Here is a 25,062-nt window from a genome sequence, read left to right as displayed (position 1 = left end):
GCTTACCACCCACAGTCTAATGGTCAAGTGGAGCGGATCAATCAGAACCTGACCAGTTACCTTCGGCACTTCGTTAATGCCCACCATTCTGACTGGGTGGATCTCCTGCCATGGGCCGAATTCTCGTACAACAATCACGAGAGCGAGTCTTCCTCCAAATCCCCGTTTTTTGTAGTCTACGGTCAGCATCCTCGGATCCCGTTTCCCGTCTCCACCTCGGCGGACAATCCGGCTGCGGAATCTCTTGTTAACAAATTTTCCTCCATATGGGAGAGTACCCGGTCCGCACTCCTTCTGTCATCCGAGCGTATGAAAAGACACGCTGACAAAAAACGTCTGGACCCTCCTCAATTCCGCCCTGGGGATAAAGTCTGGCTCTCGTCCAAATATGTCCGGCTCAAGATCCCTTCCTATAAGTTAGGGCCTCGGTTCATCGGCCCACTGGAGGTCATCAGTCAGATCAACCCGGTGGCCTATAAATTGAAACTCCCGGCCAACTTACGGATCCCTAACTCCTTCCATGTATCTCTCCTCAAACCTGTGGTACTTAACTCTTTTTCCAAGTCTACAGGTACGCCTCCTGCTCCGGTTTCTGCTGAGGACGAGTTTGAGGTAGAGAACATTCTTGCCACCAAAAGGGTAAGAGGAAAGACCTTTTTTCTGGTAGATTGGAAGGGGTTTGGTCCTGAGGAGAGAACGTGGGAGCCCCGGGAGAACATCCATGCCCCTCTTATCCTAGCTAAATTTCTGTCTGGCCTAAAAAAGGGGGGGCCTAAAGGGGGGGGTACTGTAGTGCCGGCGTCCCTGCCCTCTGCTAGGCAGGGACGCTGCTCCCCTCACCGCTCTGCTCCGTGCCCGGCTTCCTTCCCCCGCTCTGCTGTCAGTGCGCGCTCCGTCCCGGCGTCCTCCTCCTGCTCTGCTCTCAGCGCGCGCTCCTTCCCGGCCCCTGTGCTTAGGGCGCGCGCGCGCGCGCTCCCCTCCTCTTAAAGGGGCCGCGCGCGCCGCCCTAAAGAGTCCCCGGCCAATGGCCGGAGGACTTCATCATATATAAGGCACCTCCTCCAAAATGGAGGTGCCCGAGCAATGTTGTTTGCACCTGTGTCTCACCTGTGCTTCAGCCCTCAGGTCCCGTTGCCAGTTACCTGCCAGTTACCTGCCAGTTTCCTGCCAGTTTCCTGCTAGTTACCTGCCTGATTCCTGCCTGAATACTTGTTACCTGCCTGCCTGCCTGAGGTCCGACGGTCTGCCTTACAACTCCGGTCAGTCTGTCTAAGGACCAACTTGTCCGCTCACCTGGGAGCGCACATCAGCTACCTGCCTGCTTGCCTGAGGTCCGACGGTCTGCCTTACAACTCCGGTCAGTCTGTCTATGGACCAGCTTGCCCGCTCACCTGGGAGCGCTTCTCCGCTACCTGCCTGCTTGCCAGCCCGGAGGCTCCGTTGTCACGTGCTGTGACCACCAGCTATCTCAGAGACTCTTGCCCGCTCACCTGGGAGCGCATCTCCGTTACCTGCCTGCTTGCCAGCCCGGAGGCTCCGTTGTCACGTGTTGTGACCACCAGCTATCTCAGAGACTCTTGCCCGCTCACCTGGGAGCGCATCTCCGTTACCTGCCTGCTTTCCAGCCCGGAGGTTCCGCCGTCACGTGCCGTGACCACCTGCTATTCCAGAGACTCTCGCTTGCTCACCTGGGAGCACACATCTACCATCTGCCTGCTAGCCTACCCGGAGGCTCTGCCATCACAGGTCGTACCTACCCCTTACCCAGAGACTGCCCTGATCACTTGCCGTAACTCCCTGTCCGTTCATCCAGAGACTGCCACCCGCTCCCTTACAAGGGCCGCCCCCTTGTATAGTAGCTCAGAGGTTCCGCCTCCCGGACCCGTTACAGTGTGGTTGGACGGCAGTACTGTGTACGGGTCTCTCTCCCACTGGTCATCTAGCTTGTGAAGTTTTCTCTTCCGCTTCAGGACCTGCTCGCCAGGTTCCAGAGGACCAGCAGGGGCGTGTTGGTTGAAGAGCCTCTCTTGCTTTTCTCTTGCTTGAGCCAGGCTCCTCTCCACGCTCTCCTGTACCTTTTTGTACTGTAGCCGCTGTTCCGTATCCCAGTCCGCATCTAGGGAGGTGTCCTCGGGTGTTAGGACTCCCATCTCCAGGTCTATCGCAGCTTACCTGGTCTTGCTCGCATCAGGTAAGCCGGGGTGCAATTTGTAGCATTCACCGGGATATGGTTGTATAAGTCTATCAGGTCTGTCAGCTTCTCCGGCCACAGGCTGCATTCTTCCAGGGGCAACGTCTTGAGGAGATCAATGACGATATGATTCATTTTCTCACACAGCCCGTTGGTTTTCCGGTGGTAAGGCATTGTCCGAATCTTCTTACAGCCGTTGCAGAACTCCTGGAAGATTTCCCCCTCGAACGCTGAACCTTGATCTTTCAAGACCTGTTCCGGATACCTGTGTGGACAGCAGAAGTGTTGTTGGAAGGCTCTGGCCGCTGTTTGGGCTGTCAAGTCTTTAACGGGAACCACCACCAGGAACCAGGAATAGTGATCCACTATTGTCAGGGCATAGACGTAGCCCGACCGACTTGGAGCCAATTTTACATGGTCCAGGGCTACCAGCTCAAGAGGCTGCCTGGTGACGATGGGCCTCAAGGGTGTCTTTTGGCTGGTATGGTCCTTCCTTCTGAGGTTACATGGGCCGCAGTCCCTGCACCACTTCTCTATGGCCCCTCTCATACCGATCCAGAAGAACCCCTCTCTGAGTAGGAACTCCAGTTTCTTCCACCTGAAGTGTCCCGCCCTGTCATGGTAGGCCTCCAGGACCATTGCTGCATCTCATCGTGGGACCACTACCTGCCAGGTCAGCTCGTGCGTCCGGTGGTTGACAAGCCTTCTGCACAGCTTACCTTCGCAGAGGAATAGCCTGCTTTTCTCCTTCCATAACTGCTTGGCTTCCTCTGGAGCATCTGGGCCAGGGCTAGCGTCTGCCTGGGTTAACATGTCTTTCACCAGGCGTATTGCAGGGTCACTATCTTGCGTTTCAGCCCAGCCGTGGTGGGGTAAGGGGTTGAACATGGCGGTGGTTAGGTCTTTGTCTCTTACCCGGTGAGAATACTGAGTGGCCCCATACCGGTGGAACGCAGGGAGCTCTACTTCCTCCAGCTCTTCCGAGTCTTCTTCTCCTTCGGGTAGGTGGGGCATTCTTGATAGGGCGTCTGCATTGGCGTTGGTTCTGCCTGCCCGGTATTTGATTGTGAAGTCATAATTTGATAGCCGGGCCATCCACCGCTGTTCCAGGGCACCAAGTCCTGCATTGTCCAGGTGTGTCAACGGGTTGTTGTCCGTGTACACAGTGAACTTTGCGGAGGCCAGGTAATGTTTAAACCGTTCTGTGATGGCCCACACCACTGCCAAGAATTCTAGCTTGAAGGAGCTGTAATTCTCCGGGTTTCTTTCAGTGGGCCTCAGCTTCCGGCTGGCATACGCTATCACTCGTTCCCTGCCTGTTGGTTTTGGGACAGTACGGCTCCTAGCCCCACATTACTGGCATCAGTGTGGAGGATAAAAGGCTGGCCATAATCAGGGTAGGCCAGAACTTCATCCCCCGTGAGGGCCATTTTCAGCTGGCGGAAGGAATCCTCTTCCAACTTGTCCCACTTGAAGGGTGGCTTGTGACTTCTGGATTTAGACTGACCTATCAGGAGGTCCTGCATTGGAGCTGCCATCTTAGTGAACCCGGGGATGAACCTTCGGTAGTAGCCTACCAACCCGAGGAATTGCCTCACTTCTTTGATGTTAGAGGGGTTTGGCCAGCTCTTGATGGCTGTAACCTTGTCGGGGTCGGGGGCTACTCCCTCAGCACTCACCACGTGCCCCAGGTACTGTACCTTCGGTTTCAACAGGTGACACTTTGAGGGCTTCACTTTCAGGCCATAGCCTGCCAGGGCTTCGAACACCTCTGCCAGGTATTTTAGATGGTCCTCGTAGGTCTTCGAATATACAATCACGTCATCTAAGTAAAGTAGGACCGTCTCAAAGTTTCGATGCCCAAGGCAGCATTCCATCAGCCTCTGGAAGGTCCCGGGTGCGTTGCAAAGCCCGAAGGGCATACAGTTGAATTCACTTAATCCCATCGGGGTGGTGAAGGCGGTCTTCTCCTTGTCAGCCTCTGCCACAGGAACCTGCCAGTACCCGCTAGTAAGGTCCAAAGTAGAGAAGAAATTAGCTGATTTTAGTGCGGCCAAAGACTCCTCTATTCTAGGCAACAGGTAGGCGTCTTTATGGGTGATACGATTGAGTTGTCTATAGTCCATGCACATTCTCATAGTACCGTCTTTCTTTTTTACCAGAACCAAGGGGGCTGCCAAGGGGCTACAGCTGTCTCTAATGACCCCGGCTTCTTTTATTTCTCTCAGCATGCACTTTGCGTTCTGATAGTGTGCGGGGGGTACAGGTCTGTATCTCTCTTTTATTGGTGGGTGGCTCCCCGTGGGGATGTGGTGTTCTACCCCTTTCACTCTGCCAAAGTCTAGCGTGTGCTTACTAAAGATTCTCTCGTACTCCTGAACCACCCGGTAGACTCCTTGTTTTTGGTGCAAGGGAGTGGAGTCAGCACCAACGTGGAGTTTCTGGCACCAGTCCTCCTTGGGTTTCTGGGAGCCATTACCCTCCGCCTGGGGAGATGGAGGCAAGGGTTCCATGGCCCTGACAGCATTGTGTTCAACAGTATACAATGTGGCTAGTGTAGCGTACCGGGGTAAGTGTACTTCCCTTTCCCCAATGTTTAAGATCCGGACGGGCACCCTTCCATGGCGGACATCAACCACCCCCCGGGCTGTCAAAATGGTGGGCCTGCTGTCTGAGTACACGGGTTCTACCATGGCTTGGTAGTCTCTCCCTCTTAACCCGATTGCAGTCCGACACCAGATCATCATTTCACTTTTGGGAGGCATGGCAATGGGGAACGGGTCGCTCATCCTCACGCTACCGATCTCATGACCAGACAGTTCTACCTGTTGCCATCTCATCAGGGCTCTTATCTCTTTCTGGAGGACCCTCTGTTGGCTGGAGCTCACATTCATCGCCACCTGCTGCAAAATTACAATTACTTCTGAAAGACAATTTTCAATCACATTAGTACCCAAGGTTATTTTAGGGTGACTTTCTCGACGGTCAATGTCCACAATGATCACCTGTGCCGGCAGTTCAACTTTACCAATCTTAATGGTCATCTCTCTGAACCCCACCTGCGGCACGGGCTGGCCATTGCTGGCGATGATGCTCAAGTCATTGTCTGGATAACGGGTTATGTCAGTGTCACTCCAAAACTGCTTAAAAAGTACATAGGGGATGTTAGTTACTTGTGACCCGGTATCCAGCAGTGCACTCATGGGGATACCGTCCAGTACTATGGGTAAAACTGGGCGTTCCCCCACGTACTTATCACGCCAATTAGACGGGCCTGATGACCTTATGCCTGGGGGTTGGCCCTCTGCCCCAGGTCGGACCCGTTTAAAGTACAGTACCTGGCTACGTGTCCTGGCTGGCTGCAACGGCGGCAAATCGGCTGTCCATCCTCAGTGTAATGGTCGGTGGGCCTCCCTCTGAATGACGGGATCCTCCTCCGTCGACGCCACGGGACATCCTCCGGACTGGAAGCCAGCTTGATGGGTCCTGACGGTTCCACCTGCAACGACTGTGCGGTCCTGGTCAATGCAGCCACACTCTTTGCTAGTTCTTGGACCTGATGGTGCAGGTTTGCAGGCGGGGATGGGTTTAGGGCCTGCGCATCAGCCCCCACAAGGTCTGCGGGGTAGGGCGCCGCCCCCTGGTGGTAAGTGATGGCAGGGTGCCGGGAAGCTACAGCGCCACCCGGTGCAGGTTCTCGGAGCACCCGGATGGCCCTATCTTTGAACTGTGCAAAAGTCAAATCGGGGTTCTGTAGGGCCATGAGGCGCAGCTGAGTTCTGTGGGCGCTGGACAGCAGACCTTCTATGAACTGGTCAGTCAATAGTTTATCTGTATCCTGCACACTGCCAGGGTCAGCTTACTTAATTGCCCCCAAGGCTTCCTGTAAATTTAGGGCATAATCTCTGATGCTATCTTGAGCTCGCTGCTTACATCCATAGAACCGCATTTTGATTTCTGCTGAGGTACGGGTATCAAAGGTGTCCCGTAGACGGGTCAGAACCCCCCTTACAGTCCTTTTCTCCTCAGCTGTCCAAGACTTTACCTCCCACTGGGCCACACCTGTTAACTGCCCTATCAGTATGCTTACTTTCTGTTCTTCTGTCAGGGGATAAACTTTGGACAGGCTATACAGCCTTTCTTTAAAGTCGCCCAAGGTATGCGACTCGCCGGCATACTGTGGCAGCCAGGCCGCTCCGGGGATATAGGACATGGAAAACGGCATCACAGCTGCAGCGGCTACGCTGGTGGTAGAGGGTTCCTCCGCGTCCGACATCTTCCTCCCCCCTAGTTAACCGTGGCCTACCTTCCGGCGATCCTCTTCTGTAGGCCGCGGCTCCACTCGCGATGCTCTGGGCGAGGACCTTGCGTCGCTCGGTGATGACGTCGGCGTCCGCTGGATCTCCTTCCAGGACCTTGCGCAGCGTCTCAGTGTAGGGCGGGGCTTCAGGTCTCGCGCGTTTTTGACGTCCACGCCCCTCTTCTTCCCGCGCGGCGTCCCGAAGATGGCGCCCGATGGCGAGAAACGGCTCCGGATGGCGGGAAATGGCCCCGAATGGCGGGAAACTTCACTCAGGTATATATAAAGCCTTTTTCAGGCACGCAATACCCGTTTGTGGCGGGTTGGTCAGAATCCTGCCGACTACGCCAAAGTTGACTCGCCCCCTGGGCCACGGGGCACTCGAGACCGGGCTTCTGTACGATGCTGGGGGTAGTAGTGGCAACCCGATCCCTTGACTCAGGGTGGTCAAACCAAATGTTGTGGCAGTCTATTTATAGATTTGTGAATGTCCGACTACGCCACCCGTGGATTGCGGTCAGAGAAAACCGCTGCTGCGAGGCAGACCGCTGAGGCTGGTGTTGGTGTGCAGCACAGGCGTAGGATAACTCCCCACGGGAAGAGTGTAACCTCAGGGCAGTGTAGGTGGATGCTGGGGGTGATAGTGCCGGCCACAATAGTAAAAGTTCAGAGCCCGCGTCAAACAGTTCTCGGTCTTTATTGTAGGTGTTACTAATGACCCAACAGTAGTACCAGGTAGGAATGGGCCTGGGTGTCTGAGAGCATTCGGGCAAGCCCCACTGGTCAGGGTGAGTGTGTAGGCCTACCGTTCTCTCTATGCTCTTTCTGACTATCCCCCTCTTCATGGTGTAATAGCCCACGTCCCTGAGCTGGCCGTGTACTTCTCGCCTGTATGACTTGCGACTCGGGCCTTGGGTACCTTTTGCTTTCTCCTCGCTGTACTGGTCCCTCTGTGTGGCGGAGCCTCCAGGTTTGTTAGGCCAAGGGACCTGAAATCCCTCGCGGTTGGTTCTCTGCTGCTGGGCTTGATAACCCGGGGCAGCCTCGGACCCCAATGTCCGGTTAGATTGGTTCTCTGCCAGGACCGGCTCTCGTCGCCTCTGTCCCTGGCTTGCAGTCTCTCCTCTGCCTCACGGACTCCTCAGCTGCTGCTGACCTGTCCCTCTTCTCTGAGAACCTTTCTGGACACTTCAGAAGTGGGTTCTGGTCTTCCTAACCCTACCCTAGTTCCAGCATTTATAGGGCAGCCAACTCCCCCTACTGGCCTGGGACAGGAGGTGCTGCATGCTAATTGTCCCTGACCAGGGAACCTCCCTCCTGCTCTCAGACACAGATTATTGTTTGTGGCATCCAGGCCTGGGGTGACACACATGCATCCCCAACATATCAGACTCTCGCCTACCGTGGAAACCTTCAAAAGGAATATGAAGACCCACCTCTTCCGACAAGCCTACAACTTGCAGTAACCCTCGCTCCACCATACCGCTGCACGACCTGCTCTACCCTCACCTACTGTATCCTCACCCATCCCTTGTAGACTGTGAGCCCTCAAGGGCAGGGTCCTCGCTCCTCCTGTACCAGTCGCTGACTCATTTTGGTCAAGATTATTGTAAGTGTTTCTGCTATGTATACCCCTTTTTCACATGTAAAGCACCATGGAATAAATGGCGCTATAATAATAAATAAATAATAATAGCAAGCGAGGGAATCTTGAAACCGTAACGAAAACCATCCCTCAAGAAAACTGCCACTTCCTTATCAAAATACCTAAGTAGATACGGTCCCAGACTTCTCCAGAGGCAATAATGAAAAAATGTCTATATACTCACCCTTCCAGAAATTTTCTTTCGTCTTCTGCTTCAAGTGGGCCCCCAACGGTCCATCAAAGCAAACATATATATCACCTCATGCTCTGTCGTCCATATGTACTATAGCCACAATTGTCGAGGACGACGCTGCAGGTGTACTCCATGCTGGCACCACAGCAGCCTGGGCAGCACTCGGACCCTCTACCACAACCGGTACTGGCTCTGTAGCACCCCCAGACCCATTTCCTTGGCAAACAGAAACCAGGCTCGCCGCAGTCGGAACAATCAGCTCCCTCATAACACGCAATAGCTGTGACATGGCACTCTCTCCCACACGACCTTCATTCCCATCACCATCAGCCACAGCCTGTCGCCCCACTTCCACATTCCCACCACAACACCCAGACATACAGTGACCACTTTTCTTACCTGGCAGAATGCGAGGTCCATTCGGAACAGCCGTTACGTGCGTCCCCCGATGCTCCACATCTGTTTCTTCCTCAGATAAAGCCGCTCCTTCTACTTCCTCGCTGTCATCTCCATCACCAGCAGCCTGGATCCCTCCAGCTGCCAAGACGCTATTTCTCATGTTCAGGACATTTTGAATTTCCCGTGCTAAGGAGCTGTTGACACGCTCCTGGGGTCGTAGGGTACTCGGTAACCAGGCCGGTCGGTTCTATTTGGGGTAGTCACAGAGGCAGTGACCCGGTCCGTGGCCCAGGGCGGTCAATAAAGAAAAGTCAATTGGGGAAATAAAGTTTTGAGGAATAAAGATTCGTGACGTCACCTGTGGTATGCGGCTATAGGTGGCCGCGGCTGCTGTTCAGATCCACTGGGGCTGTTGGTGACACAGCAAAGATGGTTCAGCTCTCCACGGGCAGAGCTAAGCTCCAGGGCAGTATATAGGACTTGATGAGGTAGATGTTGTTGGCAGGGGCAGTGTAGTGCAGGGCTGGTGACGCAGCAATAAATCAAGGACACAGTGGGGTGCAGTCTTCAGGTTTTACTCACAGTTCTTAAGAAGTTCCAGGTTACTGCTGCAGCTGGTTATAACCGCCCACGTCGTCCTGTGTCCTCCGGGGAAGTGATCTAGCCAACTCTCAGACAACTTGGGTGCACTTGAATGGGACCCCTTTCTGTGTACCTCTCCAGGTCGTCTCTCCCTCTGCACTGGCTCTCGCCCTCCTGCCCTGCACCTCACACACAGTGTTCCGAGCCAGTGGCTGCGGGCCTTGTTGGGCGACGTCCTGACTGTCCCCTTTGTCCTATAAGGCCACCTTTTCAGCGAATGTGTGTGGATTTTGGCTACAGCACATGAAGATACCGCAACCTCTGGTTTGCTAGTTGAGTCTTGCAGTTCTCCACTAGTCAGGGGCCGGTCCCCTTCTGTGGCCTGAACCCTTCACGGTCAGCGTGATCTCGGGCACACAGGTGGCCTCCGCACTCTCCGTGCCTCTTGGATCCCTTCTATCTTTGGAGCCCTCCTCGCTGCTCCAGTCATTTCTCCTCACTCTCCTACTGGGTCTCACTGACTGGGCCCTACTCCTCTCTCACTGAACTCCTGCTCCAAGGACTGGAACCAGGAAAATGGACCCTTCTAGATGTTTCTACTCCTCCTTTTATACTCTTCCTTCAGTGCTCCCCTAAACTACTTCCTCCACCCACCTCCTCTACTTAGTTCCATCCTCCAGACAGGGACCGGGTCTGTGCTCTCTCTCAGGAGCTATCTGGGCCTTCCCTCAGAAGTGATGTAGTGTTGGATGTGAGTGTTTGGGTCCTGGGTGGTGTTCCTCCTTACCTGAGAGTGGGGTACTGACGCGCCCCCTGGGACATATTCCTTTTTGGAGGGGAATACCCGGCACCGGATCAGATGGGGGGTTGTAGTCTCCGAGCGGCTGTGACCCGGTCCCGTGCCCAGGGCGTCAAGCTCAGTGTTATGTGGCAGTCCTACAGATGTTATTAAGAGTTCTTTTGTGTCGACTACGCCACCCGTTGTGATGCGGTCACTGTGGCCGCCGCTGCAGCAGGGTCCGCTGAGGCTGATGGTGGATGCGCAGCTTGGTGGGATAACCCCCAACGGGAGGGGTATAGCCTCAGAGGGGACAGGCGCAGAGGATGGGGGTTGTGGTGGTGCGGTGCAGCCGGCAATGAAGACAGACTCGGGTTGTGCAGTTAAGGGTGTTTACTTACTGCTGATGTTCCGGTCACTCCAGCTGCTAGTGACCACCCGAGCCGTGCTGCGTCCACCAGGTCCTGGATCCAGCCAACCCCCAAACAAGTCCGGAGCGTGGCCCTGAGCTCTCCCTCTGTCCTTTCTTCAGCCGTCCCCACCAGTGATTCACCTAGGTCCAGCTCCCTCGGGCCTTCTTTTGGGACACCCTTGGCCCTGGGTTCCCTGACCCTTCATGTGGTGTGCCTTCGGGGTGAATGTAGTGGGTGACCGTGACAGACACTGCCCACGGTCTCCGGTCTCTGGCTGGGGAATGTCTTTACCCCCACCAGCTTGGGTTCCGGTTCCCTCTTGCTGACTCCTCACCCGGTGTTCTAATTTGGGTTCTTGGGTCCCTTCAGTCTTCCCCCTCTGGGTCTTTCTCTTTCTTTCTCCTCTCTCTCTCTCCAGGGCTGCTGTTTTCTTCTCTCTCCTCTCCAACTGACTTGTTCTCAGCGTCTGACCCTGATCTAAGTTGGTGCCCTCCTTATATATCCCTCTATGTGTGAGCTCAGGTGACCAGCACCCAATGAGCTCCTATCACTACCCAGACTGCTCCCCCTATCTGCCCCTACACTACATGGGATGTACCACCCCCCCTCCCACTCCAGCCAGGAACAGGCTCGGTTGTACCTGCACATTTCTAAGTGGGAGTACCGTCGGCCTGCTCCTCTGAAATGGGATGTATGTAGTGCATGCAGTCTATCTGAGCTCAGTTCCACACTCCTTCCTTACCCGGGAGTGGAATATCACACCTCTGGGTTGAGGTGCAATACCCCTGTAGCAGCCGAATCCTCAGGGTGCTACATTCCCCCCTGGTAAATCACAGCACGTCCTCGGGCTGTAAGACATAAAACACCAAAAACATACAAAATTTTTCATATAAACATATAAAACATATAAAACGTTATATATATAACATATCTTATCAGATAAAACTTTCTCGTAGACTTCTCTTGTCTCTGGTTCCTCCTCCGGACACTGTGCAACGTGTGTCCGGGAAAAGTGCGACAGTCTCTTAGAAAAACTCTGGTTTTCTTATAAAACCGGTAGGGGGCGCTTTAGGACGCGCAACTATTTACAAGGGAAGTTGGCCGCTCTCAGTCCTCGGCCAGTTAGAGGAAAGGGAATGGCTGCTCACAGTCCTCAGCCTGTAGGATTAAGGGGTTAACGGGTAAACAGTTCACTGGTCCCAACGGGGACTATTTTAGCAGCAACAGTTTCAGTTTCTTTATACCCCGATCGGGTAACTATTTACAGCACCTGCTCTGCCGCACTCAACGGCGTCTTCCTCCTGCTTTCTCTTGGCGATACGGTGTTGCTTCAGACCCGTCCGGGTCCTCTGGCTCCTCCTCCCCGTACCGCAACTCCTCCTCCGTCAAGCGGTGTACGTGGAGGGCGTAAGGTCCTTTGGCACACTTGTGCCGGGTGAAGGTGACCTCGTCTCCGACGTAGAGGTCACGGCCTTTGTGACCTTCCGGCAGGTGGGACTCGACGTCTCTGCGGGTCACAAAAACGTCACCGCGGTTGTTACGGTCCCGAATAAAGCCCCACCCATGCTGCGGGTTGAACTTTATCACTGTCCCGATGGTGCGGGGACAATGCGCTGCACGGGGGTTCCTCCTAGTCCGGCTCTTCTGCTCCGCGCTCCGGATTTGGGCCTGTTGTTCTCTGGCCCGCCTCTCCTCCCGTTCTCTCTTAAACTCTGCCAGCTGTTGACGGCAACACTCTGTACGTTCAGCTGCGGCTGCCCGAGTTTCTCCGGTGAACCCCATCAAATCTTCTCCCGTGGGGTCCCACACGAATTGGGCTTCTGCTAGAGGAGGCGAGACCCGAGCCACGGGCTTCGGAGCCGGGATTAGGGGCTCACACAAGGGCCCTAGTCTTTGCTGCCGCTCCAGCTCAGGGTACCCTTCGGGCCAGATGAAGGGCCGCCCGTCCGGCCATGTGAGCTGGCCGAAGAGGTCCTCCCCCAGGTGTGGCACCCTAGGTATTGCGGGCGCGGGCGCGGTGGTGGTGGCGCCCGGGTTGCCCAGGCCTTGCGGCCAGGCCTGGGGCACCTGGAAGGTGAAGGGCACCGTTAGGACGGCGGCGCCCTGGGCTACCTGGCCTTGCGGCCAGGCCGGAGGCTCCGCGGAGGTAGGGGGCGCTGTTGGTGATGCGGCGCCCGGGGGTACTAGGCCTTGCGACCAGGCTGGTGGTAATTCCTGCTTTGTCACGCTCCGGGTCGGTGCGTGTGACGTCACAGGGGTCGCGGCGGCGGCTTCCGGTCGGGGCCTAGTCCATGGCGGTGACCTGGCGGCTACGGGCACAGCAGGGGGACTTTCGGGCTCTGCGACGGGGAGCTGGGGCAGGTGAGCGGTGTCACGGCTTGGGGTATAGGCGTCCCCTTTACCTGCCTCCATGCGTTCGGCTCCCTCCTCGGCGCCGTCTCCGGCCTTGGGTCCTCCCGCGCCATCCTCAGAGGCGGTCTGCTTCCTCTTCCAGGGTAGCGTGCTCCGTTGACTGGTCTCTGGTTGCTGGGCCATCTCCCGGCTCCACTCCGCCAGTATCTCCCGCTGTACCCGGGCCATCCTCCGTGCGAGGCCCTCCAGGGCAGTTTGTGCACACTCCCGGTCTCGGGGGAGCTGCGCTAGGATCTCCGCTAGACCTAGCGGGGTTGTGGACTCTAGCAGGCTCCTGACCATCGGGTCGGTGCTGCTCTGCTCTGTTTCCGGCAGGCTCCTGGCCAGCGGGCCGGTGCTGCTCTGCCCTCCTTCCTCGGTCTCTAGCAGACTCCTGGCCAGCGGGCCGGTGCTGTTCTGCTTTCTCTCCATCTCCGGGTAAGCTCCTCCACTACTCCTCGTTAGACCTCTTGCCTCCGGGTGCGCTCGCTCCAGACTGCTCCAAGCGACACCCATCTTTTCTCTTCTCTTTCGTCTCCTCCCACTTCGAGGGCGGTCCCGGGGCAACTCGGTGACTGTCAGCTCCAGGGGGAGTTCTTTCACGCTGACAGACACCTCCAGCATCACAGTCTCTGTTGGTGGGGGCGGTTTCCACTTTTGGCGCCATTTTCTGTCCTGGCCCACGATGGGAGGTGGCCTCTTGCTCTCCTTTGGCACGCCCATAATGGCGTCCGCTGCTCTTCCAAGGCGGGAAATCTGCGGTTTTGGCGGGAATCGCTTCCCAGTGGCGGGAAACTCGGCAGATGGCGGGAACAAGCTGGAAATGGCGGACAATCGGCGGGAAACGACTGGTGATGGAGTCCGATGGCGTGGACCCTCCGGAACCGGCGGGAGACTTCTTTCTGAGGTAAACTTGCACTTTTCTTCAGGCACGCAGTACCCGGGTGTTGCGGGCACGTAATCCTGCCGACTACGCCAAAGTTGACGCGCCCCCTGGGACATATTCCTTTTTGAGGGGAATACCCGGCACCGGATCAGATGGGGGGTTGTAGTCTCCGAGCGGCTGTGACCCGGTCCCGTGCCCAGGGCGTCAAGCTCAGTGTTATGTGGCAGTCCTACAGATGTTATTAAGAGTTCTTTTGTGTCGACTACGCCACCCGTTGTGATGCGGTCACTGTGGCCGCCGCTGCAGCAGGGTCCGCTGAGGCTGATGGTGGATGCGCAGCTTGGTGGGATAACCCCCAACGGGAGGGGTATAGCCTCAGAGGGGACAGGCGCAGAGGATGGGGGTTGTGGTGGTGCGGTGCAGCCGGCAATGAAGACAGACTCGGGTTGTGCAGTTAAGGGTGTTTACTTACTGCTGATGTTCCGGTCACTCCAGCTGCTAGTGACCACCCGAGCCGTGCTGCGTCCACCAGGTCCTGGATCCAGCCAACCCCCAAACAAGTCCGGAGCGTGGCCCTGAGCTCTCCCTCTGTCCTTTCTTCAGCCGTCCCCACCAGTGATTCACCTAGGTCCAGCTCCCTCGGGCCTTCTTTTGGGACACCCTTGGCCCTGGGTTCCCTGACCCTTCATGTGGTGTGCCTTCGGGGTGAATGTAGTGGGTGACCGTGACAGACACTGCCCACGGTCTCCGGTCTCTGGCTGGGGAATGTCTTTACCCCCACCAGCTTGGGTTCCGGTTCCCTCTTGCTGACTCCTCACCCGGTGTTCTAATTTGGGTTCTTGGGTCCCTTCAGTCTTCCCCCTCTGGGTCTTTCTCTTTCTTTCTCCTCTCTCTCTCTCCAGGGCTGCTGTTTTCTTCTCTCTCCTCTCCAACTGACTTGTTCTCAGCGTCTGACCCTGATCTAAGTTGGTGCCCTCCTTATATATCCCTCTATGTGTGAGCTCAGGTGACCAGCACCCAATGAGCTCCTATCACTACCCAGACTGCTCCCCCTATCTGCCCCTACACTACATGGGATGTACCACCCCCCCTCCCACTCCAGCCAGGAACAGGCTCGGTTGTACCTGCACATTTCTAAGTGGGAGTACCGTCGGCCTGCTCCTCTGAAATGGGATGTATGTAGTGCATGCAGTCTATCTGAGCTCAGTTCCACACTCCTTCCTTACCCGGGAGTGGAATATCACACCTCTGGGTTGAGGTGCAATACCCCTGTAGCAGCCGAATCCTCAGGGTGCTACAGTACCACACCTCTGGCTGAGATGCAGTACCTCTGTGGCAGCTGGATCCGCAGGGGCACCATATCCCCCCCCCCCCCGTTAAACACAGCACATCCGCGGGCTGGAACAGAGTAGAAAACAAGAATTTGAGACATGCAAGATTTTAAAATGCTTTCTTCCAGATAAAACATTAAATAGATAACTTTTTCTTCCCTTTATGGGAGACACTTTTTCCTAAACGTTACATATAACTACTGGTATATAAATCAATATAAGATCACTTTAAATAATATTCTTTCAGATATAAAACATTTTATCACTTTTTTAAGTAAGTTCAGCAGACTGTAGTTAGATCCTTATCAGGGTATCCATCTCATTGGTGTAAGTGCAATGTCCACAAAAAAAAAACAACGTAGGCCCTGGGCATGGCTGCAGGGCATAGCTGATCCACTCGTTGGACCAGGTATTCGGCCACGCCAGACAGGCTTTTGTTCAGTGGTCTATAAAACCAACAAGAAGCACCTTAAGAAGTGCTAACTTTTTACAATATCAGTTTTTGGGTTAATCACCATCCTTAACCACAATGTCCTTTTTCTTAACCGGGTACTATAAAAACTTTCTGACACACAAGAATTATACTAATACCCTTCCGGGTAACTATATACATTTTTTCTGATTTTTAACTCAGTTCAGTGGTGGTGCTCCCTCCGGGGAAACAGTTGATCACCACTGGATGGCCCTGCCGGGTCATCAGCTTCAGATGGCAGGGGAACGTCCTCCTCCTCCTCCACTCTGCGCACATTTAGGGTGTACCACCCATGTTCTCCACGGTGATGGGTGTAGGTGACTCAGTCTCCGGGGTACAGACCCCGTCCCAGGTGTCCCTACTGTAGGGGGGACTCCACGTCACGCTGGTTGACAAATAGGTCCGTGGCTACTTGAGGCTCCTGGATAAAGCCCCAACCTTTACTACAGTGCCTTCTGCGCGGGTACCCTGCTTGGTGGGCCTGGTTTTGCGGGCCCGGGTCTCAGCCTGCATGTTACGGGCCTCCGTCGCCGGCAGTACTCCTCCCTCCGCAGGGCCTCCACTTGGGTCTCCCTGGGGAATCCCATGAGGTCGCCCACCAGGTTGTCCCACCTGTACTCCTCTCCTCTAGAGCAGGCAACCTGGGGCGCTGGCATGGGCACTAAGGGGGCTCTTTGTTGGTCCTCGACCCGTGCGGACCAGTCCCACTTTGCGCGCCCGTACACCCAGCTGGGTGCAGGGGCAGATGGTTCCTCTAGGGGGCCTAGGAGGGTGTCGTCGATACCCGGGGCAGGGGCACTGCTATTACCTGTGCTCACTGTCACTCCGGTACTGCGCGTCTCCTCCGAGCTTAGGACAGGCCCCGCTTGGGCTGTGGTACTGGTGGCAGGACTTGGCGTTGACCGCTGCCGAGTTAGCTTTTCCAGCAGCTCGTCCTTTCACCATGTGACGGCGACCTTCTGGGCCTCTTCCATCCACCGGCCCAGCTCCTGCACCTCGGTGTGTGACGCTCTCAGCCCTCACCCTGGGAAGTAGGGGTTACTCGGAGCCGGGTCAGATGATGGGGGTTGCAGTCGTGGCCCGGACCCGGTCCGTGCCCAGGGCGGTCACAATAAAAGATGCAATGGGCTTTCAGGGTTGAGTGGTAATTTTCCGACTACGCCACCTACGGTTCCCTGTGACGGACACCGGCGCTGTTTCAGTCCACTGAGGCCGGTGTTACGGACAGCTAAGATGGGACGGCTCCCCGCAGGTGGAGCGGGCCTCAGGGCAGTGTGAGGAGGAATGATGGTGGGTGCAGTGCCGTGCAGGAAATAACAGGCTTAAGCGGGGTGTGAAGTCATCCAGGGTTTTTACTCACATTCAGATGAACTTTAGCTGCAAAGCTTCCCTCTGCTCCTCGCGGCGTGCTGCGGCCACCAGGAAGGGGGTTCAGCACTTTCCAGATAGATCAGGAGCACCTGTCGAGACCCCTCTGGTGTGTGTTCCTCGCCTAGGTGAGTTCTCCCACTAAGTCTTCACTTGCCTGTATGTGTGGTTAGAACTAGGTGTAAGGCCGGGTCCCTCTGGATAAAGCGCAGGTAGAGAGTTACAGGTGGCGTATGCCGCTCCGTCCGTATCCCTCCTGGGATCCACTAAGCCTCTGGGCTTTTCTGACTGAGACTTGAAGTGACAGAGTCAGATATCGGGGGCCGGTACCCCTTTTGCAGCAGGAATCCCTCTGACTAGGCCAGAATAGTGAGGACAGGTGGCGTATGCCGCTCCGTCTGCATCCCCCTTGGGATCCTTTTGCCTGTGGAGCTTGTCTCCTCTGCTCCCCTCCAGGCCTTCTTAGGTAGGGACCTTGACCGGGTAGAGACAGCCGTTAACTCTAACCCGCTCCTCGCCTCAAGGCCAGAGCACGAGGACCGTGTATCTTCAATCAGCTGCAGGTTCACACAGAAAGCCACGTTCAGTGATGAAGATCACAATCAAAGACCATAAGCCCAAGATGGCCGTTTATTAAATATGAATTTTGTAGTGTAACCTCTAAGTGCGTCCTCCACCCTCTCCCACTACATGGTTCCCCCTATCTTTGGTTCCCCCCATCTCCTCTTATCCCGGCTGGGGCAGCACCCTGGTGCATATAAGCCCCCTCTCAGGTGGGAGAGGTGTAGTGTTGGATGGTGAAGTAGGGTCCTGAGAAGTGCTCCATCATTACCTGGAGGAGGAGATACCACACCTCGAAATAAGGTGCAGTACCCCTGTGGCGACTGAACCCTTAGGGGCGCCACATTCCCCCCTGGTGAAGCACAGCACGTCCGCGGGCTGCAATAGAGTAAAAAGTGGTACAGACATTTCAAATTTTTGCATAACAATAACAAGCTTCCCTTTATGGGAGGTTAGGAAACTTTAAACGTTGCATAGTATATATAAATATAGTATAAATGTAGAAAAACAGTAAAGAGACATTATGCATGTAGACAGATCATTAGAAAATATTGTAGAAAAGTGTCAGTTCAGCAGCATGAGGGACCTGTCCGAAACCCTCAACGTAGGCCCTGGGGTGGCTGCAGGGCATGGAGATCCTGGGTTGGACTTCCAGGAGAGCCACTCCAGACAGGTTTTGCTTCTGAGGTCTGAGGTAGAAGTAGTAGCGGTTTTACGTAAAACCAATAGGGAGCACCTAAATAGATGCAGAACTATTTACATAGAAGTCTGTCTACTGCCAGTGTCCGCAGGGACAACTGTCTCTTCAAACTTAAATCCGGGTGTAAAAGGAAAACAAAAACAGTTCACTCAACTGTTCACACAACAGGGAGTTGCATCTCCCAGGGCTGCTCAGAAGCGGTATCCTCACTTGGGAAAAGGCTCGTTTCTGCCAACTGAACCTGACCGGTCCTCTGTGGGCAGGTGAGTGGGGGGATCCCCTTTAAACACCCTATGGACGTCCAGGGCGTACCACTCCCGCTCCCCGTGGTGGCGGGTGAAGGACACCAAGTCGCCCGGGTAGAGGTTCCGGTCAGGGTGGCCTTGTTCCAGCCGCGGCTCGACGTCCCGCCGATTCACAAACACGTCTCGGTGGAACTGGGGGCTGCGAATAAAGCCCCATCCGGCCTCCTGGTGGAATCGGACAATTAGGCCTTCCTCCCGGGGGCTTGAATGGGCAGCCTCTGCCTGGCGGGCCCGCGACTTTGTGGCCTTGGTCCGCACCTCCAGGCACTCACAGCGGACCTCCTTCTGGCGTCGCTCCTTGTCAAATTGGAGGAGCTGCTCTCGGCACGTCTCATCCCTCCTCCGCGCTTCAGCCCGGGTCTCCCAGGGGAAGCCCATTAGGTCGCCCCCCTGGTTATCCCAGACATACTCGTCTGCCGGTGGGCAGGTGACTGGGGGTGCAGGGAGCGGCAAGAGCGGAGGCTGCTGCAGACCCTCTGCTAATATGGACCAGTCCGGGTTGGGGCAGGTGGATTCCCCATAAAACTCAGGACTCCCCGGGACAGGAGTCGGGAGGCACAGCAGGTCTCCAGTGACGGCGGTGGCTTGGGCCTCAGCCTCCAGAGCCGATAGCTGCTCCCATACGATGGCGGCCGGGGACAGGGGTGCTGGCAGGACACTTATGAGGGATACAGTGCGTCCCGCGTGCGGGCTGGGAATTCCCGTCTTACCCGCTCCTGGGTCACGCATGGCCTCTTGGGTTTCCTCTGCCTGGGCTGCGGCCTCCACGGACCGACATGAGGAGTTCTGGCGGCGGGCCTGGATCCTTTGCAGCACCGACTTCCTCCACTCCACGGCGACCAATCTCTGGGCCTCCTCGACCCTCCGGGTCAAGTCCGGGGTTTCTCCTCGGAGGAACTCGGCCTCCTCCAGGGTCAGGCATATTCCCTTCACACCGAGGAAGGTGGCAGCTCGTGGAACAGCGTCAGAGGCCTCGGAGGACTTTTCTTCCGCCGCATCCATCATGACTGCAAGGTAGCGTCTCACTCTCCTCCTTCTTTTGGGGCGGCTCCAGGGCGGCAGGCTGACGGGCACTCCCAGGGACGTCCCATCCGTTTTGACGGACACCACTGCGCGGACTGTCTCTGCTGGAAGGGGCGGTCTGCATTTTTGGCGCCATTGGGGAGCCAGGCCCACCATGGGAGGACTCTGGTAGCTGTCGTTTTGGCACATAATGGCGTCCGTGTTTCTTGGGCGGCGCCACCATAAGTGTAAACGATAGTCTTTTAGTGTAAAGGCGCACAGTACCCAGCGGCAATGGGGATCTTCTTTTCCGTTGCTGCGGGCACGCAATCCTGCCGACTACGCCAAGTTTGTGACGCTCTCAGCCCTCACCCTGGGAAGTAGGGGTTACTAGGGCGGTCACAATAAAAGATGTAATGGGCTTTCAGGGTGGAGTGGTAATTTTCCGACTACGCCACCTACGCCACCTACGGTTCCCGGTGACGGACACCGTCGCTGTTTCAGTCCACTGAGGCAGGTGTTACGGACAGCTAAGATGGGATGGCTCCCCGCAGGTGGAGCGGGCCTCAGGGCAGTGTGAGGAGGAATGATGGTGGGTGCAGTGCCGCGCAGTAAATAACAGGCTAAAGCGGGGTGTGAAGTCATCCAGGGTTTTTACTCACATTCAGATGAACTTTAGCCGCAAAGCTTCCCTCTGCTCCTCTCGGCGTGCTGCGGCCACCAGGAAGGGGGTTCAGCACTTTCCAGATAGATCAGGAGCACCTGTCGAGACCCATCTGGTGTGTGTTCCTCGCCTAGGTGAGTTCTCCCACTAAGTCTTCACTTGACTGTATGTGTGGTTAGAACTAGGTGTAAGGCCGGGTCCCTCTGGATAAAGCTCAGGTAGAGAGTTACAGGTGGCGTATGCCGCTCCGTCCGTATCCCTCCTGGGATCCACTAAGCCTCTGGGCTTTTCTGACTGAGACTTGAAGTGACAGAGTCAGATATCGGGGGCCGGTACCCCTTTTGCAGCAGGAATCCCTCTGACTAGGCCAGAATAGTGAGGACAGGTGGCGTATGCCGCTCCGTCTGCATCCCCCTTGGGATCCTTTTGCCTGCAGAGCTTGTCTCCTCTGCTCCCCTCCAGGCCTTCTTAGGTAGGGACCTTGACCGGGTAGAGACAGCCATTAACTCTAACCCGCTCCTCGCCTCAAGGCCAGAGCACGAGGACCGTGTATCTTCAATCAGCTGCAGGTTCACACAGAAAGTCACGTTCAGTGATGAAGATCACAATCAAAGACCATAAGCCCAAGATGGCCGTTTATTAAATATAAATTTTGTGGTGTAACCTCTAAGTGCTTCCTCCACCCTCTCCCACTACATGGTTCCCCCTATCATTGGTTCCCCCCAACTCCTCTTATCCCGGCTGGGGCAGCACCCTGATGCATATAAGCCCCCCCTCAGGTGGGAGAGGTGTAGTGTTGGATGGTGAAGTAGGGTCCTGAGAAGTGCTCCATCCTTACCTGGAAGAGGAGATACCACACCTCGAAATGAGGTGCAGTACCCCTGTGGCGACTGAACCTTCAGGAGCGCCACAGGTGCGCAGGAACCCCATGTCCTCCACAGGCAGCTGACTCAATACCCCCTCCAGGTCAAGGGGAAAGTCTTTTGCCTGTGTAATAGTGAGGAAGGACGTAGCCCTCCCTTGGCACTGAAGTAGTTAATGGAAGTGTCCCTGTAGTTAGACCTCTCTGAACTGTTGGTAGGCCAAGCTAAGGGGTTAGCTTCAGTGGTCCAGTCAGTAGAGTAGAGGGGGAACTTAGTGCCCTGATCAAGCCCTGAGTATGGTAGAGCTTGTTCCTGACATAATTCCTTGTGGGCTGCAGTACCTGTAATCAGCCACAAGATGCCACTGTCCTGGGTGCAGATGTCAGGTTGAGTCTGCTAGCAGTGTTACAGGCAGTGATGGGGTTAATGATGTGTTATGACAGTCCACAGAGGGTGGGCACTTTAGGTAAATCCCTGCTTAGCTTCCAGAAGCAGGAAGAGATATTCAGTAAGAGATAGGACGGTGAACCGTACGGGCAGCCTGAATATATGGTGGCTGCTAGGGTAGATGGGAGCTCCATACCCTCAGACAGTGGGATCACCAGTGTGAAAGTCTCCCTGCGCAAGAGAAAGAGTCCTGTTAGCCAGCCGGAGAAACTCAAAGGAAGTATTGAGGACCCGGGGCACTTCTAGTCTGCAGGAAGCAGAGGAAGATAAATAGGACTCCAGGCTAAGACGTGGGGGAGAGATCAGATTCGGAACACTGTTGATATTGCAGAAGAGTCTCTTGGGCTAGAGATTAGAGTCACAGAGATGTTTTACTTGAAGAGGGAACCAGGGCTGAAGATGTTTCCAGTGCCTGTGAGAGAGATAATAACCTGTCGGGCCTTATCCATTATATCTGCCTGTAAATACTGTACATATTCCTCTTCCCCAAGTAAAGTCCAAGTTATGGTTAAGAACCTCGTGTCCTCTGACTTTATTGCTGCCCTGGTCCCAGAAGAGAAATGCCTGGAGACAGCCGCGATCGGATGGTTTGAAGTAAGTGGAGAGCACCACATACACAGCCACACTTCAGAGGGAGGACACAAATTATCTGTAGGGTGCCAGAGCGAGAGGGGGCTACAGCTCGCCCACGACTACCTCGCTGGGGCGCCTTACATTTGGCGTAGTCGGCAGGATGCGAGCTCCTCGCATGAAGAAAGCGGGGAAGAGCCGACGCAGAACACTGAGGAGAAAGTGTTGGAAGGCATGCGGCCCAAGATGGCGGCCCGAAGCATGAATTCCAAGATGGTGACAGTGGCGGTAAAGTCTGGGAGAAGAACCGCCTATCGTGGGAGTGGACGGCGCCGGAGAGCGCGAAAAGATGTCCAGCCCCTATGAGTTCCGGCCCAAAGAAGGATGGGCCCAGCAGTGAAGATGCGTCCCAGGATGGGACGTCCAGTGAGGAAGAGGGCGCGGCACAAGGTGAAGTCCGGCCCTGTGAGTATCAGCGCGCACAGAGAAGGGGCGCGGCTGAAGGCGGAGCTGCCGAGAGCGATGAGTGACGCGGCGGTTGCATCAGAAGGCCAGCCCAGGAAGAGGAGGAGTTGGACGCGCAGGACGCGCATCATCGGTAAACGACCAGCGCCATTTTCTGCTCAGCGTGCGAGAGGAAGGAGGTGCTGTAGTGGACGCTCCAAGAAGATGGCAACCGGAGGATCGGATAATCTGTCCGAGATGAGCGGCGAGGAGGAGATTCTAGAGCTGATTACCCCAGGGGCCGCAATCAGAAGTCGCTCACCCGCGGACGCTGCCCGTGAGTCTTTGCCCCCAGTGGCTGTCCAGTGGTCCACTAGGCCCGATCCGGAGTTGGGCCTGCTCATCCACAAATTCCGTATGTGGTGCTGGAGCCAGATGCCGGAAGACACGTCCCCCTCAGCGGAGGGTGGAGAACATCCCGGTGGGGCCGGAGCAATAACTGCAGCGGGGCTTGATGGAGGTGAGCGGTCTATACCCCAGCAGCCGGTTTCGACCCCGGCGCCTGTCGCGATAGCTTCTGCTGCGACAGGGGCCCCTAGGCCTGAAGAGGGTGGTTCGGAGGCGAGGCCCCCAAGAAGGAAGGCCACCCGGGAGAATTTTTGGCAGCTGGCATTGGAGGCCATAAACGCCCCCTCAGCAAAGCGTTACACCGAGCTCGGTAGCCTGAAGTGGACTACCCGCAACCCCCCGATGACGCCACGAGAACAGCGGCGATGGACCGATACCTTCCTGAGAGGCTGGCTGGAGGGGTCCAACGCGGCACGGAGGGAGTCGGTGGAGGCGTCCCAGACTCGGGGGCGAGTCCTCGAGTTCCATATCCGTGAGGGGTATGGGTTATTAGAAGAGGAGTGGACCGGGCATGAGGTATTCGTCACCCGTGAAGTCATCAAGCACGACTATCTGCCCGACCGTCTCCACAACCTACGTGTGGGGGACATAGTCCACTTTGTCAAATGCGAGTGTTCCAGGGGGTGGTACACGGCTGCGCTCACCCGACCGTATAAATGGGAGGATGTCCTTGAGAAGGACAAGGAAGTCTTCCAACGAAGGGCCAAGAGAGAGGCTCTGCAGCGCTGGGCTAGGGAAGCCCCTAAAGGATTCCTACCCCCTCCCAAAGCCAGTGTCCCACAAGAGGAGGAACCCAGGAAGCGGCAGTGGGGAGACATCGAGAATGAAGAGGAGGAAGTCTTCCCGAGCTGCAGCAGGGCCGACTCTCCCAGTGAGGCGCCTGATGTTGACTCAGCAGCCAAATACCCAGGAGGGGCTGAGGCAGTTGAGCAAGGAACTGCCAGAGAGACTCAGGCTGGTGCCAGTCATGAAGTCCATCACTTTACAGTGACCAGCTACGGCCCTACCCAGGTCAGCTGTGGCAGTGCTACGTCCTCGGACGAGGACCCCGGTCCTAGCAGATACCCCGATCAGCCTTGGAAGTGGAAGAAGCCACCTTCGTCTGCAGCATGGGCCCCCTTCATGAAGGAACGGGGGGAGGCCCGGAAGAAGTGAGCTAGCTGGCTAAAAGGTCCGTTGACCTTTCATCTCTTCCTTTATCAGGACCCACCAGCGGTGGTCCTCTTTCTGGGACTGTTTCCCAATGGGGGCGGAGTGCCCCATGTTGAATTGAGTTAACGAAAAAGATATATATGGAGGACTGTTCCCCAGCTCCCAGGCCGGAAAGGCCTTAAGCAGCACTAAAGTTGTGTGCCCAGGAGAGCAGCTCTTTTTGTTTTACTTCTAGTTTTATTTTTGTTGCGCTTGTTGCACCTTTTTCTGCTGGAATTTAAAACACTGAGGCACACTGTGAGGATGACTGTCCTTTAATTCTAAGAGACTTGCGGCCTAGCGGGGAGAACCGGTGACCCCCGCTAGGGCCAAGAAGAAAGTGACTCACGGGGTGTTACCTGTGACTGTGTGCCTCAGAATGCAGCCTTCAAAGGAGATTGAGGACTATTGGTGTGTGACCTGTCTTAAAAATATGGACATGGACATTGCGTTTCCAGGGTCCTTACCAAGAAGGACCGGTACTTTTGAGGAATTTGGAAGTTGGTAATGGACTGTCCTGAATTGCCGTTCCGGGGCCCTTAACTGAGAAGGGCCGGTCTCCTACTCAAGAAGAAGACTTCAGGACCAGTCGTGTACTGAAATGTTTTAGTAAATGTGATATGAGGTTATAGCTGCTGATAAGTATTGATTGTTTAGTGTGGTCGGGGACGACCAACATTAAAGCGTGGGGGAATGTAATAGTGGGGAAGGATGTAGCCTTCCCTTGGCACTGAAGTAGTTAAAGGAAGTGTCCCTGTAGTTAGACCTCTCTGAATTGTTGGTAGGCCAAGCTAAGGGGTTAGCTTCAGTGGTCCAGTCAGTAGAGTAGAGGGGGAACATAGTGCCCTGATCAAGCCCTGAGTATGGTAGAGCTTGTTCCTGACATAATTCCTTGTGGGCTGCAGTACCTGTAATCAGCCACAAGATGCCACTGTCCTGGGTGCAGATGTCAGGTTGA

General features: G+C 55.6%; 1 protein-coding gene across 1 annotated transcript in view; it reads right to left on the bottom strand.

Annotated features, from left to right (window-relative positions):
• Positions 1-19,517, bottom strand: part of LOC141152660 (uncharacterized) — a 129,182-nt gene extending 109,665 nt beyond the window's left edge. Inside the window, exons 1-2 of the mRNA XM_073637217.1 lie at positions 18,921-19,517; positions 8,729-8,975 (exon numbers count right to left, since the gene is read on the bottom strand). Of these exons, the coding sequence (XP_073493318.1) occupies positions 8,729-8,975; positions 18,921-19,517 (844 nt within the window). The remainder of the gene's footprint in view (positions 1-8,728; positions 8,976-18,920) is intronic.
• Between the last annotated feature and the right edge of the window lie 5,545 nt (positions 19,518-25,062).

This window comes from Phyllobates terribilis, unplaced genomic scaffold, assembly GCF_046119375.1.
Source record: "Phyllobates terribilis strain yellow unplaced genomic scaffold, ASM4611937v1 Scaffold_6__1_contigs__length_29720123, whole genome shotgun sequence".
NCBI classification, from domain to species: Eukaryota; Metazoa; Chordata; class Amphibia; order Anura; family Dendrobatidae; genus Phyllobates; species Phyllobates terribilis.
This window is presented reverse-complemented; position numbering and strand designations above follow the sequence as displayed.